This window comes from Sipha flava, unplaced genomic scaffold (genome assembly GCF_003268045.1).
Source record: "Sipha flava isolate LNK unplaced genomic scaffold, YSA_version1 1_pilon_pilon, whole genome shotgun sequence".
NCBI lineage: Eukaryota > Metazoa > Arthropoda > Insecta > Hemiptera > Aphididae > Sipha > Sipha flava.
In genome coordinates this window covers 5,013,108-5,031,792 of record NW_020272783.1, presented here as the reverse complement: position 1 = coordinate 5,031,792, position 18,685 = coordinate 5,013,108, and the positions used below count along the sequence as shown (strand labels likewise).

The window sequence follows — 18,685 nt, the reverse complement described above, 5'->3', positions numbered from 1 at the left end:
GCTTAAAATACTTGAATGTTTATCGCTAAAAAATGATAATTCATTGTTCTTTGTTTTTAGTAAAATAGAGAATCTAGTTTTTCGAAATTAAATATTCGACAGTTCTGGTGCGCATATCTACAAAAGTACCAATTATACTTCGGGTGTTTCGAGTTACTTTTGTATGTATTTCTGCAGTTGAGATGCGTATCCTCAAGATCTCCCGCAAGTATTTAATATTCTATACCTCGTCGATTCATGGTGGGTCTACGTAGAAACGGATCCCAGACCACCAGACCGCCTAGTATTGACGTGACCTGATGACCAAACGACGATTAAGCCTGCGTACATGCCTATTACGTGCACTAATTTCGTAGTTTACTCGTCAGACAACCAACATTTTATAATACACGTATTGTTACTCGGCAGTTTCCGTGTTCGAACCCGATCATTACGGTTTTGTCGTAAAACGGTCCCGGCAGAAAAACGAACGATATCCGGGAAAACTTACCGAATTATTATAATACGTGTTTTCGCCGACGTACCTAACTGTTTAACTGTTTGTAACTCAATTCATAGGCGATTTTTCGATATTAAATTGGGATCGCGAATACACCGACGAATGTGAATCCGGTATACAAAAGTTCCAATCGATATGCAACCGAAATCTACACAATGTCGGAATACCAACACAATATGACATTAGATTTAATTCCGATACAATTATACAATCATAGATTTCATTTTTATTAAAAATAATGTTCTTCAAAACATAATTTTTTTATGATACGGTAACATTTGCACGAAAGCAGTTCATAATAGTGAAATAGTGCAGTGAAAATGTTATTTTTTTATTTTATGATAAAATATTATTATTTGTACTGGTATTTTTCGAGTTTTTGAAGATTTTCTTTTCGTTGCACGTTCTGTCATTATAACTTCCTTTGACACGGCTAAGGCGTACATATATTATATTCATACATTTTCTGTAGCAGTTTCCTACCCATATATAAATCAACATTTCTCAGTTGATAAAAAATTTTTTCCGTAATAATAATCTTTGTGCGATATAATAAATAATAATGGAGGGTTGGTAACCGGTATTATTAAAAATATTCCATACAATCACATACTTGGAAATTAGAAATTGCGCATAACTCATTTATCGATCTCAAACGAATGTTTATTTATAAAAGTAATTAATTTATATTTTTATTTGTTAACTTCCTGCTTCCGGTTCTTTTAATTTTTCTATGATTATATTAAGTACACATAGCCGTAGCAAGGTTCATGAGCGTCCCTGGATATTTCTTGTATTTCCGCTTTTGTATATTTATACCCCGACCCCGTCCCCACATATACACACACATACATACAGACAATTTTTATACATAGATATCTAAATTTATTTATTTTATTTATTAATAAATACACACAATGAAGATGATATTTAATAGAATAAAAAGCATTTGTGACCTTATAACCTTATATTAAATTAATAAAAACTAGAATATTCATACATTTTCAAAATATTTTTTGAACTTGCTTTGTGACGATTTCATTAATCATATATTCAAAATTGATTTTTGAAGCCAGTTGACGCTCAATAAATAATATTCTCGTATTTGTTAATTGTCTTTGAGTAATCGTAAACGATTTTTAATAATTTCAAATTTACTAAAACTACTTTTGCATGTTGTAGTCGTCGGCGGTGGAGCTAATATTAAGATAAACATATTTTAAAGAATAATCATGAATATATTTTAGTAGCTAATTAAGATAATTTAAAATTATTCTTCAAGTTATTAGTTAGGTGTCTAAAACATTTTAATTCTGAATAAAAATTAGTTTCATTATGATCTTCTGAGAATTTCATAACTAAGTCGTTAGACAATTTACATGCATCTTCTGATTGAATATTAAATACTATATTTCCAGTTAAAAATCCCTAATGTGATACTACTATTTTCATCTGTTCATATTTCCAATTAAGATAAGAAAACATAGGGTCAATGAATAAATAAAATTTTTTAAAAAAAGGATCATAATATGAAAGAAGACATTACAACACAGTATTATGTTATTAGTTATTTGGTGTTACTGTTATTAGCAAATAAAGAAAACTTTTTTTTAAATAAAATTTATAAAAACTCTAAAACATTTTTAAAACTAGGTTGTCCGGCACCTTTGGAAAATTGTTGGGGCAGCCCGGACACCCTAGGGTGCCACCGTAGACACGCCTATATTACACTTACACAATACTTATTCTTAGAATAAACATTACAGTTATTCTTTATTTATATGTAACTGAAAGTCTTTTTATTCTATTCATATTTTTCCAAAAAAGCAGAGAAAATACATAGAAATAATGTAAATAAAGACCTACGTGCCATAGAAATAAAAATAATTCTACTTGACTGCGTTAAAAGCTATTTATGAGATTGAAAGTCGATTTCGCACTTTGTTAAACTTTCACGTTTTTTTACATCTATGGTTTTAAAAAAACTTTTTTCAACTTTTATATAGGTTCGTTCAACCGTTTGGCGATTTAATTATTAATTTGATCATGTAATTACGTAAAAATAATTCCTAAATTAAATTTCGAAAATCTATATCTTAAAAACTTATGAGAACTCCAGCCTCAAGGTAAGATTTTTGCTCGGGACTTTTCATAGGTTTAATCATGTAAATAAGTTTTAAAATGCATTGAATGTCTTGAAAGTTCTAGGTATAGATATCTATATAAACTTATATAAACTATATATAACTAACTTTAGATGAGCTTTAAACATCTCTAGAAAGGCTAGTCGAATTACAAGAAATGTTCATTTTTTGTTACAATACTCAATAATAATAATAATATATATATACGTATTACTTAAATTTGTAAGTTTTCTATTTCCTAACTTTGAAAGTTACTATTTGTTCTGATAAAATGGTCTGGATAACTTTACAGAATACGACATATATACCAAGTTATACTTGAATAGGTCAAACAATGGGTTAGTTTAACGTAAATAAAAAAAAATTGCACAAGAATTTTCTCTTGCGTTGAGACAAATATATATCAATTGTGAACTTAAATTATTTTGGATGTGTTTTTGTAATCCTAAAAGTTACGGAAAAAAATGTAGTTTGGTTATATTATTAAAGGATGCTGTGAGTAAGAGCAATTAACTTGCCCTCAGCAATCTTCACTAGATTTTATCAAAGATTTAAATTTATAAATTATATTTAGTCAAATTCCAATTAATTAATTAGTCATTCTATATTTTTGATTTATAATTGTTTGTAATTATAAGAACCAAAATTATTTAGAATCTTAGAATATATGTAAATATATTTATTCATACAGTTTAAATTTATTAATATATAAATAAATAAACAAATAGTTTATATATATAGATATAAATGAATGTTTAGTCTGGAGTATTATTATATGTTTATATTGTATTGTATTGTATTATATTACTATATTGTACGATCGATTTCGAATTAAAAATTCGGGACTTTGTATATATCTGACGATGATTTTTTCATTATTTTAATTTACAAATATTAATAATAATTTAATAATATTTAATTTTTTTGTTATTTTATTATTTTAAATGTATTTCGAAATGTTTAAGCTAACGATATTATGAATAATTTGTACCTTTTGTTAAAAAAAAAAAAATTTATTTATAATGGAGAATTTACCAACTATATATATTTTTTTTTGAACAATAAGTAAAAATGTTAAGGAATTTAAAGCGACACGAGGACTTGATCAGGAAAGCGCAAAGCTGTGAAACTTGAAGTATGTACCAATAAATATTATTAAGGACTTTTAATTGTTAACGTCTCTCCACGAACAAAATTTATTGTTAGACGATTGCATTGTACTGCGTATACTTAAAGTTTTATAATTCTGATGTGTATATATATATATATATGACAATACAAATCACAATTTATCATAATCTAAGAAACTGACTGCTGTAAGCGCATTGAACTTTTTACTACTTCATAATTCGGTCAAACATAAAATGCGTTATTATATATTTTCCCCTGAGATTTAAGTAATATATTTCGCTTCATCGCATCGTCTCCGAACACGTTGAACTCTCTGTTATGCTATAAAATATTCTTTTTGCATTTCCCACAATAAAAGTACTATATCATATAAAATTTGTTATAGCATTATCGCCGAGTAACATCCAAATCTCAAATTATCTTTCCCATTGTTACCACTCGTACGAAATCGATGTGTACACATAAAATACCAACAATTAATACATTATAATATACATAAATGCGCGTACACACGAGAGCAAATGTCGTTGAGCACCCAAGCTCATACGATGTGCGGTAAAATCGTTCGCGAACGCCAAATATCGTTTGCGACGAACGCGATCGTTGCTTATAATTTTGACGATGCTCGAAGAAATAACGTCGACTTTGCACGGACGGGTAAAAACTTTTGATTCACTCGCACCGCAACACGTGTGCATCAACGTCCGTCGGATGACCGATGAGACTTGATTCGGAACTTGTATTCGGTGCACAAACATTTAACTGTTCTCGGAGTTTTGGTACGAGCGTTTGTACTCAAAAACAATTAAAAAACCGAACTTCGGTCGCTAGAATCGATTTGCGTGGATGTTCACTCGTATGTACTCCGAGTGCAGACGGGTGATATATCGATAGCGAATCATTGGTATTATACAGACACGAGATGGAAACAATTGAAAAAAAAACCCCTCGATTAATAAACATCGCGGTCCGATGCTTCGTGTCGGATGCGATAGAACAACTTGGATATTGTGATCGCACCGCCGAATGCGCAACAGCAAAAACAATATCCTACACGGTGAATATATAATGATCGTGTTCATTTTATTATTTCATAGCCGATATGCCTATCGTTTATCCGGCGCATTGTAATGATAATGTATTCGTGCGTACCAATAACTATTTAACGTGTTGATGCACGCGAACGCGTTACAAAGTGCGCGCACGACACGTATATTATGATGAAATGTAGAGAACAAAGCGCGAAAAGAAAAAATAAATAAATAATGATGATCAAACGGCGTGACATTAACACTAATAGCCAACGTGGGCGACGATTCTTGCGATTTATGCGCTGTAATGTAGGAAATAAAGAATGAAAACTCGCGCGTGGATTCGAATGTACAATACTATGTATTATGATTGTCTACTTGTTTGTATAAGAGACGCGTACACGCCAGGGGTGGGTCTAGACATTTTTAACGATGGGGAGGGGATGCATAACCATTTATATACAAGTATGATATATATATATGGTAAGCTTCAGGAACAAAGATAAATGTTATAACAATTAAAGGAATAAAATAACATAATATCAAATATAATAATATATTATATTATTATTATTATTATTATTATTATTATATTATAACCTTATAAAAACCTACATAAAAGCCAACCTTGTCAATTTTTCTTCTCCAATTCTTGCCCTTAATCAAGTTCTAAGTAGTCTTCAAGACGAAAAACTTCTCTATGCTGTTATAACTAAAATTGACAGTCTAATTAAATAATTTTTATTACAGTACACTGTATAATATTATCAACTGATACAAAATTCAACACGATAAATAAGTTATAACACGGCGTGTAGCTTGTATGTCCAAGAAATTACAACCCATTCTGTGCGGTATAAATTGTTTATATTATTCTATTGGTAGGCAAAATGTTTAGGATTTGTAAATAATCAATGAAAAATGAATTAATAGTCTTTTTTTGCCAAGTGTGAAAAAACTTTGGGGATTTGGGGGATCACGCCTTTTTCGTCTCTACGGATCCTCTCCTGGTACACGCATAATATATTGCAGATATATAGAGTGGTTTTAATTTAAGTTTATCAATTATTTATATCCAAGATAGTTCCAAGAGAGTATGATAATTTTGTAACAACATTTTTGAAAAACTTTCACATTGGATGTAAACCTGTGCTTTGTGGCTTGTTTTCTTTTTGTTCTTATTGCAAAAATAGAATTCAGAGTTTATAATGTTTGAACGGAAACAAATTTCAACATTAATTAATTAAATTTTAATATTTTTATTGATCCAGATATATCTGTGAACTCATATGATGCAAATATTGTTTGCAAATATAACACCGAAAGAACGATTCGATCAATTTAAAGTTAGTACCAGGTGGAACGGATAGGAAAACAATATTAATTTCTTATCCTTTTTTAAGCGACCTTTATTATAGCAGTCAAAACGAGTTACTAATAAATGGTGTTTAGTGCCCGTTAGCTTACACGTAGGTACGCGCATTGGGCGTCGGGATTATAATCGTTCACCGTTAGGAAACAAAATGTTGATATCGTGTTCGCAGATAGTATTGCGTTAACAAGGGAAATGACGTGATAACAATGTCGAAAAATGAATAACCCCTCCGAAGCGGAGAATATTTTCTCCGGCGTGAACTAAAAGCTACTACTAGTTATTAAAAACGCGTGCGGTCTGTGTAGATGTACGTATAAATATGTAATCATACATGAAACACGTCGGACATTGCGCGCAACGGTACGATTGTCGGTAAAAATCGCTGGAGAAAGATGAAAAACAAGAGGCGGCAAAAGAATGCGAGAGAGAGAGAGTGAGAGAGAGAGTATACAATTTAGTAATACGAATGACTCGACCGTTAGGGCCACGTCGGTGAGGGTTGCCACCGAATCGATATCCGTCGGGTGAGTCATCGCGTCGACGGCGACCAGGGGAGGAGGGTGCATTTATCGTTTGCACGGCGTGCGTGCCCTTCGGACGGCGGATCAACCTAGTAGCGGGACGAATGGTGGAAGGAGGGTGGTAGAAATGGGGGTGGCGTGGGCGTACGAGAGGATAGGACGGAAACAATCGCATGATACACGAACTATCGATGTGGCGGTGCAGCGAACAATCGAGCGATTCCGCGCGGGTTGTTGGCGCAAGGGACAGGGCGACAGCGCACGGCGGCAGCACACGGCATCGGGCCGCCGAGTTCAGCGTTTGCGTGGTGTGCGTTTGGGTGCGCGGCCGACGGCTATGACATGAACGCCGGCGAATCGTACAAGGTGCTCGTGCTGGGCGACTCGAACGTCGGCAAAACATGTCTGATGCACAGGTTCTGCGACGAGACGTACTACGACACGTACATATCGACCATAGGTGAGTGTTGTGTAAGCTTGTGTTCATCATCCACCATATCGGTGGCACGCCGAGTCCTTTGAAACGTGTGGTGCAATTCGCATCAGTAACCGTTTTTTCGACGTTTTGACCTGTACAGCTTGGCCAGAATAGCAATTTCAGGGTTGTATTTACTGTTAGGCAGGATATGCAAATGCCCTATTACAGGGCATTGGACCTTTTTTTTTTTTTTAGAATACAACTATTATCGCATAAATTCTCAAACCCATTTATTGTTTAATCTAACCCCCGAAATGGATAAGAGTTAAATAAGTCATTTCACGACATTTCCATTATTTATTAATTTTTTCTTGATAACCATTAAGTTTTTTCGAACACAAACGTTTATTTACTATTCTAATCGACGCGAACCCCGGATCGTGAAAACATATGTCATAATTACAATGCAATTATACTTCAAAGAGAAAACGCAATTTCCCCGTAATTTAAGGTAGATACACGCAATGATTAAACTTTATAGTTGTCTGGTACAAAAAAATTGTTTTATCAGAATAGGGGATGGGGTGATTCATTATTAATAACACAAAGGCAATGTTCTTTTCCGCTTGAAATATACTTTATGAGTTACTTAACTAACCCACAAACTGTAATATTATCAAATACAATTGAATTAAATTAGAATTATACAAATTACTTTTACTTTTCTTTATGGGCTTCTGTTTAATTATTGCCATTATAGTAATTGTCATTGTGGGTATAGTGTATAATTTTATTATTGTTTTATTATACAAATGAAGTATTTAAAAATTAAATTGAGATCAATAATAATTAATATACACTATACAGTTAATACTTAATTGATTGATTACAGTTCTCACAATATTATGTAGTAAAATTGTTAATTTCGTTGTAGAAAGAGAGGGTAGGTGTTAACAGATTTCATAAAAACAGACAATTTTCAAAATAGATTCATGCCGTGAAAACGCTCATCGATACTCAATTCAAGTTGCTTTTTTCTTATCATGATTTCATTCCTATTATCAATGCACAGCGTGATGAGTAAAAGTTTTATTTATAATAAATTTATATCAAAAAAATACTTAGCATTCATACACCCTAAATATTTACGTTTTTTTCCGTGTTTATACTTCATATGTACAAAAATATCATTATTCTTATCACGCAGTAGGAAGCCTTTGGACATTTAGGGGCGAGAGTAGTGATTGCGACGTGCCTTTTTTTGAGTCACGCGTCTCAGATGTTATTTAGCATCGCAATCTACCCCGGTTGTGGCGCCACTGAGTGCACGCGTCGTATTCATTTATGCATCTGTATGTATGTTCAACCGAATAACATACCATCCAAAGCCGCCGTCCACCCTCCCTCTGTCTATATTTAGGTGGTTCATTTGAAAGTACGTACTCGGCGCCACCACTACTATATGCTTAACACAGGTGGCGGCTGCTATTTAAGGGCACGCGATACGTGACTTTAAACGTATTTTTGGAAAAATACGGTCCGCTAACCGAATAATATAGTTCTATTTCACTACCGTTTTTTATGCTCAAAATGTATATGATTTCGTAGTCGACGGCCAAGTACCTTTTATCCTAAATCATGCGTCTCTGCGATCTTGTCGCTTTCTGCGTTTTTTTTTTTTGTTCGTTTTCATGATTAGTTTAACGGGCGAACTGCACAGTGCGAACATAACATGACCAGACTTGAATTCAACCGGAATACACTCAATCATAATGTGCACGCGATAACCGCTCCGTACACGTATTGTTGTTACGTTGTGTATGCGTCATTGTAAATGAGCAACTAGAGCACGGGATCCCGTTTGACCTACATAAACGTGTAGAAGGTCGCAATGCTGTTTATTATTTTAACGTGTAAAATGTACGTGTAAAAAAATATTTAATGTTGAATGACGCGATATCATCCTTCGGATGAACCGAGTGTACGAAGAACGGTTGTTGCATTAAACGCTAAACCGTAGTAGTTCTCGTCCCGATTGTACAATATAACCGTTATATCATATTTTCGAGGGTTTTATCGCCTGAAAGTCGTAACGTAATTTGGTCAACATCCCGCTAGGGATCACGAAGACGAACGTGTCTGCACACCTCGTGTTATACTTCAAATCGTGTTGATGTGTGTATGTGTGTGTGTGTGTGTGTATTAAATATACGACACGTATAGTATCGTCCCTTGCGGTTAATCGTGTACGGTAAACCGATTACGAGTGGAAAACGAATTTTTATACCCATTTTAATACAAATCATTTCATAAATATTATAGAAAAATATCTACAGTATAGTTCGGTGCAAGTCCTTTAATGTCATTATTTTATTCCTAACCATATATTATTATTTTATATATAACGCTGTACAAATAACTGCTATATTTTCGTTTTGTTTACGTTGTTTAATGCATTTGCCATTAATTTGATGTTTGTTTTCTACTTAATAAATTGGTACTCGCGTTTATCAGTTCGTTGATGATTTTATTAGCACTCCATACGTGTGTAGGTACGTGTAATCCGCATATCAGTGAAGAATGAACGATAACGGTTTTTATTCGTTTACAACTGTTATTATATAAATGTTCGTAACGCCGTCAAGGCAGCGCAAAAAGATTAGCCTGCTAAACGTGTAAATCACATTGTTGCACAAGTAAATTTGAAGTGAGTCACGGTATAATGTCGCCGAGACAATTGTGATTCGGGCAACCGGAAATTTATATCTTACAAACAATTCACGTGTTTTGTCTCAAAATGTAATGTATTATTTTTAGCAGAGTAAATTCTGCACGATTTTACATTATCCCTTAACTATAAACCGGACATCAATTTTTTCTATAAAACGCGTCCATTGCACACTGAATGGATAAAATTATATTACACGTTTCTGACATAACTTATATGCTAAAAGGATATATGATACGTAATAATATTTGTTGTTCTATCGATTTTCAGATAACAGTAATAATAAATAATAAATAATCTTACCATTGATGTTTAATTTTGATTACAGGAGTTGATTACAAACAAAAGATTATTCAGCTGGACGACAAACCGGTTAAGTTACAAATATGGTAAGAATAAAATTTACGCATTATAGTTATACCATAAAAGTGGCATAACTAAACGATACTTACGTTTAACTACTTCATGGCAGTTTACTAGCAGGTCTTATTTTAATGGGCAGTACGACCCAAATTTAACAGTAGGAAAAATCAAAAGAGAAGTGGACTTTATGAATATGGGCACCTTACAAAAATAAAATTTTCCATATAGAATGATTGAATTTCTGCTGAGTATTTGAAATTTGTGTAATTTATAAACCCAACCTAGTACCTAATAAGTTATAATTATGTAAGTTTACAATTTACTACTTCTACTACTATCTTCTACTACTTCGAAGATTGATTAATCTATGAAATTTAAATTTAAATAGTGGTAAAAGATACGTATTTTTTTTAATATTTTACCACGCGATGGTAAAAATTCTAAAATATCAATATACAATTTATTGGGGGGGGGGGGGGGTGAGTATTATAATCCAAATAAATTTTATAAAACAAAATTTTCAGTGTATTTGAGCAGTAAGTAAAAAGCTAAGTAAGTAATAAGCCCTGTTTACTAATACATTATAATATTGTATTAGGTACGTCGGTATTATTTAGATAGCATTTTCAATTGTTGCAGTTTTCGGGCCAAACTATACTATCTTGACACAATACATTTATCATCAACGTACAACTATACAGTACAATTAAAGAGATACTGCTCTGAAATTCCGCTTAAAAATTCATTTGAGTGCGGTAATGTAGAATGTTGATGAACGCACAATAAAACTTTATGTATCTATATTAAAATATTATTCATCTCTGATACAATTTTAATAGTTGGCATGCAAGGTAATTTGCATACATAATTTTTAACGTTGAATGAGCTATTTGAATAAGAATAAATACTATAATAATAAAACCAGTTAGATTATGTTACTATAACAGGGGTTACTATTATCAAGTAAATAAATATTTATAAAATATGTTTAATTTAAATAAAAAAAAATAAAAAAAACTATTTTAGTCGTTGGCTGCCATTTTGAACTGATTTCATTTTCAAGAATAGTGTAAATATTTAAGAAAAAAATATTATCCTAATTTTGTTCAAATATTTGATTTTTGGGTTTTTATTACTTTATGGATCGATTTATATATTTCACTAAACTAAATTATACTTTAAATAATTCAATTATGCACGAAAAAAAGTGAAATTTTAATTTAGATATTCTAAAAAATGTTGTATAATTATACAAAACCAACTTACTGAAAAAATTATTACTAACTGTATATATTAAAATTACAAATATAAATAGTTTTTGGGTAATATATAATTTATTTTAATTGCAATCAACGGTTTTCATTAATTATATTCGACGTCATTAGCAAACGTCTACAAATAATTGACATTGAGTTAATATACTTAGAGGCAAGGGAGGATGACAGTTTCAGGAGTTCTACTAAATGACATAATTTATTGTTCTAAATTTGCATATTTCATATTTTCAACCGATATATACACGAATGAAAATACTATCTATTAGTCTAAGATATACAAATACAATATTAAAATAGTATATTTTTTGTATACATACAAAATTATAATGCATAAAAGGAAATATAAAAATTATAATAATATCATTATTTGCAAAATTAAATAAAATATTCCAAAATTTAATTATTATAATTAATACGAGAAAAATTAATTTGATTGATGAATGTACTTATACTTATGTATTTATACATTTATCAAAAATTTATTCGGTTCGTAATTACATTTTATAATACAATATTTGCGTTTTAACCTTAAATGAATAATACATGTTAACTGTCAAATAAGTAAAAAATATTCAAATTCACAATAACATAGATAAATTTAACTAAGTTGCATACTTTTCCACTTAAAAATTATAAAAACCTCAGTTTTTCTAGGTTTGTTTTATATATATAAAAAAAAACAAAACATAAAATTACACAATAAAACGCAAACAAATAATATGTTCATTCATACAGTGTACATACATATACAGAATAGAAACTATATAGCTGTATGATTCTGATAATCTTCCGCAAAAACAATAAAAAAACTAAATTAACAAAAGAGATAAGTTTATAAAATGTAATAAACGTATTAAATAGTACCTATATTATGTAATAAATATAATGATTTTACTGAAATGTAATCTATAATAAATTTATATATATATTTGTTTTCGTTACCGATATTTCTAGTTTTGAGAGTTTCGTGTGCATTTATGTCAATGACGACAATATAATTATTTACTATTATACTATTGTTCTAACAATGTCTCAATAAAAGTTAAAAAAAAAACAAATAAATAATTACATTTTTATTTATTGTTACTTGAATACATTTACACGCTTAAATAATGTATGCATCTTAAATTGTGTAACTATTTTCTAAGAACACTAACAACAGATCCTATTCGCAGTTAGTAACAATGTGCAAGTGTTCGTTTTAGATTAGATACATATTTAAAATTTCACTAAGATTGCCATTAAAGCCTTTACGTTAAGTATATGTAGATAAATCGATTTCGCATATCACAAATTAAATATTGACTTTATACACTCGGTTCAAAATATTTGAAGTTTAAGCTAAAGGGACGTCAAAAGTGAAATATTTATATAATGAGGTTGTGCCTACTTTCGATTTAAGTACTAAAAAGTCCCATAGAATGCACACACCTCCATAGAATTAATAAAATGCCTACCTAAATTTACGGTGTACACTGAGTCATTGTTGGAAAGTTAATAATCATCAATATCGGATAACGAGTATTTATGTTTAGTCTGCAGCCAAGTATATTTTATGTCTATACCTTTGTATGTGTAATTGAAAACTAGAACTGTTGTTACCTTATAGCTCTGGAACTATTTATTCAATCGTAATGCTATGTTTTTAAATTATAGAGAACATTGTTCCGCGGATTTTAGGCATAGATACTAGAGCCAACCAGCAACAAATAATTCTGATGTCAATTTGATAAATAGAGAATAACTAGCATTATTTGGTTGTTTGATATTAATTGTTGGCTTTAGTTCTTCTCGGTCGGGTTTGACGATTTTTCGTGATAAAAGCTTGTCACACAATACTCAATAGGAGAAAATCAAACATCGATTTTCCGACAAATTGTGTCGAGAAAATGCGCGCGTCCCGGTACAGTCATGCGTGCGAGAACGCTAACAGCAATAACATTAATAACAACGATGACGGATATGGAATGAAAATGTGGGCGAAGAAATTAATGACGACTTTAACAATAGTACAAACGTGTCATATTTCCTACAAAGCTTAGCTATAACACCATCAATAGCAGATACAGGGACAGTAATTGTAGGTCGCAGGCGAAACTTGGTAGTATTTAACTAGTTAAACTGTCCATAAACTTGAGCTAAATACACTATCGGAGATCTTGTTAGTTGTGATCGGTGGTTTTTTTTAATCGTAGAAATCAAAAAGCGTGCTTCACGGTGAAAAATAAATACGTTGTAAATTCATGCGCGTTGACTTGTAAATATTATGGGATACTAACGAATAATGATACAATGCTATATCTTAATATTTTATCACACTATGTCAGTGGCCTAGCTAGGGTGATGGGTATATTTCCCTCCTTGAATTTTTTTATTGGTGTTGTTTGAAACACGGTTAAAACCTATAGCCGATAACTAATGAAATAATACAGTATATACACATGATATTTTTAAATCCCCCCTCCCTCTTAATTGAGCTCCAATATCACTACTGCACTGAGTGCGGTTGTTGTTTTTACAAGTCCATTGATTAATCCGTTCATGATATGAACAATCCACGTTATGTGATTATCATTACAGAGTGGAAATGTGCATTATACGAAAAAGCAATGACGTACCTATATGATAATAATATATTATGTTATACAAAGGGACACCGCGGGACAAGAGCGATTTCGAACTCTGACAACAGCTTACTATCGAGGCGCCATGGGTATACTGCTCGTGTATGACGTCACGAATTTGGACTCCTTCGACCATCTAACGTACTGGTTGAAGAACATTCAAGAAGTGAGTGCACGTGATGTTCATGTACCGGATTGGGAGCGGAGGAAAAATCATATACAAATTTAAAACAACCGCGCCCGCCGATTAAGATTTATATTAAATTTTGTACGAATCTGGGTAACGAAATTGTATGACTAAAAACTTTTCAATTTATGTTCCTAAAATTACTTTGATTGCGGTACAAAACACGTATTTTTTTTATAAATACGCAATTGCAATTGAATATAGTTAATAGAAAAAAATCAGTTTTATTTAAAATTATAATGGTAAAAAAAAGTATATATGAAAATTTAATCAGTTACAGCTCTCATTGTTTTTTTAGTCTTATTTTCTCAATTTTTACCAATCATCAGTGTACACATTTAAAAAATGAAAATAAAAATATTTTATTCGTTATTGAATTAATATTCTCAACGTACTATAGTGCACTGGATGATTGGAACAAAACTATGCAATAGTAGCAATAAATACGCTCTATTAAATAACAAATAATATGCATTAAATATGCAATAAAAATCAAGAAATAAAAAATATGCAAGATATGTCAAATAAAATAATAATAAAATAATATTTTAATGATAATGATTTAAACATATGTTGTGCACATATATTATCAGGTTTCAATATATGGGTTCCAATAAATGCATTAATTTACGTATCATATGAGTCGTCCAGTTACAAAAGGTAGTGTGTCCATATTTTAGTTGCAAAAGGGAATATGTCCAATTTTAAATATAAATTATTTAAAAAACTACTTATCCACGATTTCTATAGTCTAAAAAAAGTAAAATGTTTTTTTTATATATATTTATGAAAAAAAAAATGGTGACGTTTTATAAAATATTAATGGAAATATCAGTTTTTTGCTGTTTGTGAAAACTTTATTTGTTTGGACATACTACCTTTTGCAACTGGACGACTCATATATTCATTGGTCAATTGTGACGTACTATATGTCAATATTTGTGTGTGTGTGCGCAGAACGCTTCTCCGGATGTCATCAAGGTTTTGGCCGGTAACAAATGTGACAACGATTCCTTAAGAGCAGTGGACAAAGCGGACGGAGAAAAAGTGAGCACAATCATAATTATAATATTATTTTACATACGTTCGTCGAGTTTTCTCCGCTGAACGTGAGTTTGTAATATTCAAGCATTCCTGAAACGATACGTATTCGACTGGACAACTGATGAATTAAAATATTGTGTTATTGCAGTGGATCCCAAGCTTTTATATTCTATGCCTCCTAATAAATTTTTATAAATCTCACTTCCCCCTCCTCAAATTAGACTTAAAGAACTACTGAGTTGTAGTGTTATTTTTTTTTTAATTATTATTTTTTTTTGTTGTATTTTTTTTTTTTTTTTGCTATTACGCACACCGGTATTATTATGTGTGGAAATAAAAGTAAACGAGGCATTTTATGCGATTGTTAAGAAAATCCATAAGCCAAACATTGGCTTTTTAAGAGGTATTAATTTTTTCGTGATCAAAACGATAGAAAATCGATTTTGAACGTATTTACAAATAAAACTAAATGTTTTGCGGAAGTTCAGGTGTATATTGAATATGAACGATTTTCTGCGACTTACTTTGACCTAGATTTTATCTACATTGTAATCTATACAGATCAAAAAAACAATTGATAAACATATAAAAATATGTTATTGACAACCACTCGAACGAGCTGCAGTTATATTGTTATTCGGAAATATTAGTCTATTTCACAATATTTAAACTGAAGGTTTTCAGATAATACACATTGCATTACTTTCGCAACCTTAATGGATTTTTACATTACTTTAGATAGCTGAATGCTACGACATGCCGTTTTTTGAAGTTTCCTGTAAGATGGACGTCAACGTCGAAGACGCGTTCCAGGCGTTGGCGAAAATGATCAAAGAACGTTCCAAATATGCGGTAATTTTTATATCTACGAACCCGTGCACAATCTATTTATCAATTAACAGTGCTTGCATTAGCAAGGGTATAGTAAGAGAGCAAAGTAAAGATGCTTCGCTTTCAAGTTTTCGCTGTGCCCTTACTAATCGATCTAATTAAAACGGGAGAGACGATTTACAATTTCTGGAAACGTTTACTGTTTTTTTAATCTTGTAACTTAAAATTGTCCAATCCGAGCACTGTCTATTTTTAAATATACGAGTAAATATTTATCTAATTGATTTACACGTACATTGCAGGGAGCGTTTGGATTAAGAGACGAGACGCCCAGGGAGAAATGTTCACCTCTTTTCGAAAAATCTTTTGCTGAATCCACACGGAAGTGCAGTTCCTGCTAATACCAATATAATATTATTAAAATAATTGTTTTGCTATTCATGTTTTATTAAAAAAAAAAAAAAATAAACCCAAAAGCGTAAATATTATAATAATATGTTGACCGGGTGATTATTTATGATGCTGAAAAACTGAATTAATTGTTATATTATACGCTACAACAATATGGTCAAAGAAACAGAAAATATTTACACAATTATTTTGTTATGTATCGTAATGCACAAAAATGGATATCTATATCATTTAAGAAAAAAAATATATACTTACCGTAGTATGATAATGTAAATTACTTTCCGTGTACGATCGAAAAAATCTAAAATTAATTTTAAAAGTAATGCGATTTGTAACGATTAACATGCGCAAATGGGGTGTGTCAACTTATGACAGGGTCAGACACTTCATTATTGTCATATTAATATAACATTTAAGTGTATACATGATTTTAAAACGGCTTGTAGAAAGAAGAAAAATGTATTTACATAAAAACGATATTTTATATTAAAACTATACTTAATAATAATAGATCTACCTATACAAATCATTCACATTTTACCTCTATTGATTTATATCATTTACATATTTTTACCATATTATTATTAATATTATACATCTATATTTTTTTTCTGCGAATAAACATGTATTTTTTCAAAATTTCTATATCCATTTCATATTGTATACCTAAGATAAATTATATTATTTATCTATTTTAATTTATTTAATTGATAAATTAAATACATTGGAAATATACATTTAAGATAATCATTACTTAATTTACATATTTTAATTTATACACATGTCAGAAATATAAAAAGAAGTATACTTCTCTTTCCTAGTATACTAGGAAATGTATTAATGTCTATGAATATAATATCGTATTGGTATTTCATAAACTATAAAAAATAAGTAACATCACACAATTTAAATTAAAAATCTTATAAGATTGAATTGTAATATTTTGAAAATGAAAATAGTTTTCTATTAGGTCTCGAGAAATGTATTGATCTTACTATAAAATATAGGTGTTTTTATATTCTGTATGCATAATTTCGATCAGAATTACTTCGATCATAACCGAATAAAAAGTAAAATATAGGAAATAAGTTCAAAGTTATAGTTGATACGTTGACGGAATTATTCTTTTTAATGTTTCGAAAACTAACGAAATGTTAAAAAAAAGGCAATAAATTTAGCATACGAGTTTTAAATAAAATCAAATTTATGTTTTTATTATAACTCATAAATTTGATTTTAACTAAAATAATTTTTATTATAACTCAACAACTTAAAATTAATAAATTAACAAAAAATAAAATAAAAATTAGTAAATGGTTAATACTTGTAAATTATATAAAAATAAAAAGCTTATGTATATATATATAGAAATAAGTAAATAAATGCTTAGTTTGGAGTATTATTATATTTTTTATGTACACACTGGAATATGGAATTAAAAATTCATCATCAGGTATATTCAAAATCAATAAAATAACGACTATATTCGTTATAAAATATTAAAATAACGGCTACATTAATAACCTAAGAAATCATATAAAAACAAATAAATATAAATAATAGGTAAAATAAAATTATTATTAAGTATTATAAATAAGTATAATAAATATAAATAAATTTCTACTCCAAGCTAAGCATTATTATTTTTATTTATTTATTTATTTATATATTAAATAAAAATCGTAGAGCTACACATTATCACTGAATTTGTATATCATTTTAATTTTAAATAGTACAATTATCAAAAGATTTTTTCAAGCTATTTGAAGAAAATTGAAACTGACACGTTTTTTAGCTTTTAAACAAACATGTCTATAAAATAATTTTAGTTCAACAAAAAGTCTTGAAAATTAGTGATGATCAAAATTGGTCTTGGTTTTGCGGTCTCGCAAGACTCTTGCTGCCAACAAAAAAATAAGGTTCATAATATTTAAATGCGGGTTGAGGGCGATGAGGATTCTTACATTACTGTGTACCAGTACACGTGTATAATAGTCACACTTGTCCATATGAGTACAGAATACGCATTAAAATTAATAAATTCGAGGGTGAATTCATGAACAATTTCTTACGTATTATAATTTGTGAGTGTTTTTTAAAA

At 30.3% G+C, this 18,685-nt stretch overlaps 1 protein-coding gene across 2 annotated transcripts; it reads left to right on the top strand.

The window, feature by feature from the left end:
• Positions 1-6,953: 6,953 nt before the first annotated feature.
• Positions 6,954-16,768, top strand: LOC112682098 (ras-related protein Rab-13-like). 2 transcript variants are annotated; one of them, XM_025552577.1, is made up of 6 exons: positions 6,954-7,161; positions 10,176-10,236; positions 14,139-14,277; positions 15,256-15,345; positions 16,081-16,194; positions 16,476-16,768. In XM_025552577.1, exons 1-6 carry the CDS (start codon positions 7,044-7,046, stop codon positions 16,572-16,574), a joined length of 621 nt encoding a protein of 206 aa, XP_025408362.1. In that variant the 5' UTR covers positions 6,954-7,043; the 3' UTR covers positions 16,575-16,768. The 2 variants fall into 2 exon arrangements, with proteins under 2 accessions (XP_025408362.1, XP_025408363.1); XM_025552578.1 differs by lacking the exon at positions 6,954-7,161 and adding an exon at positions 9,830-10,085.
• The last annotated feature ends 1,917 nt before the right edge of the window (positions 16,769-18,685 follow it).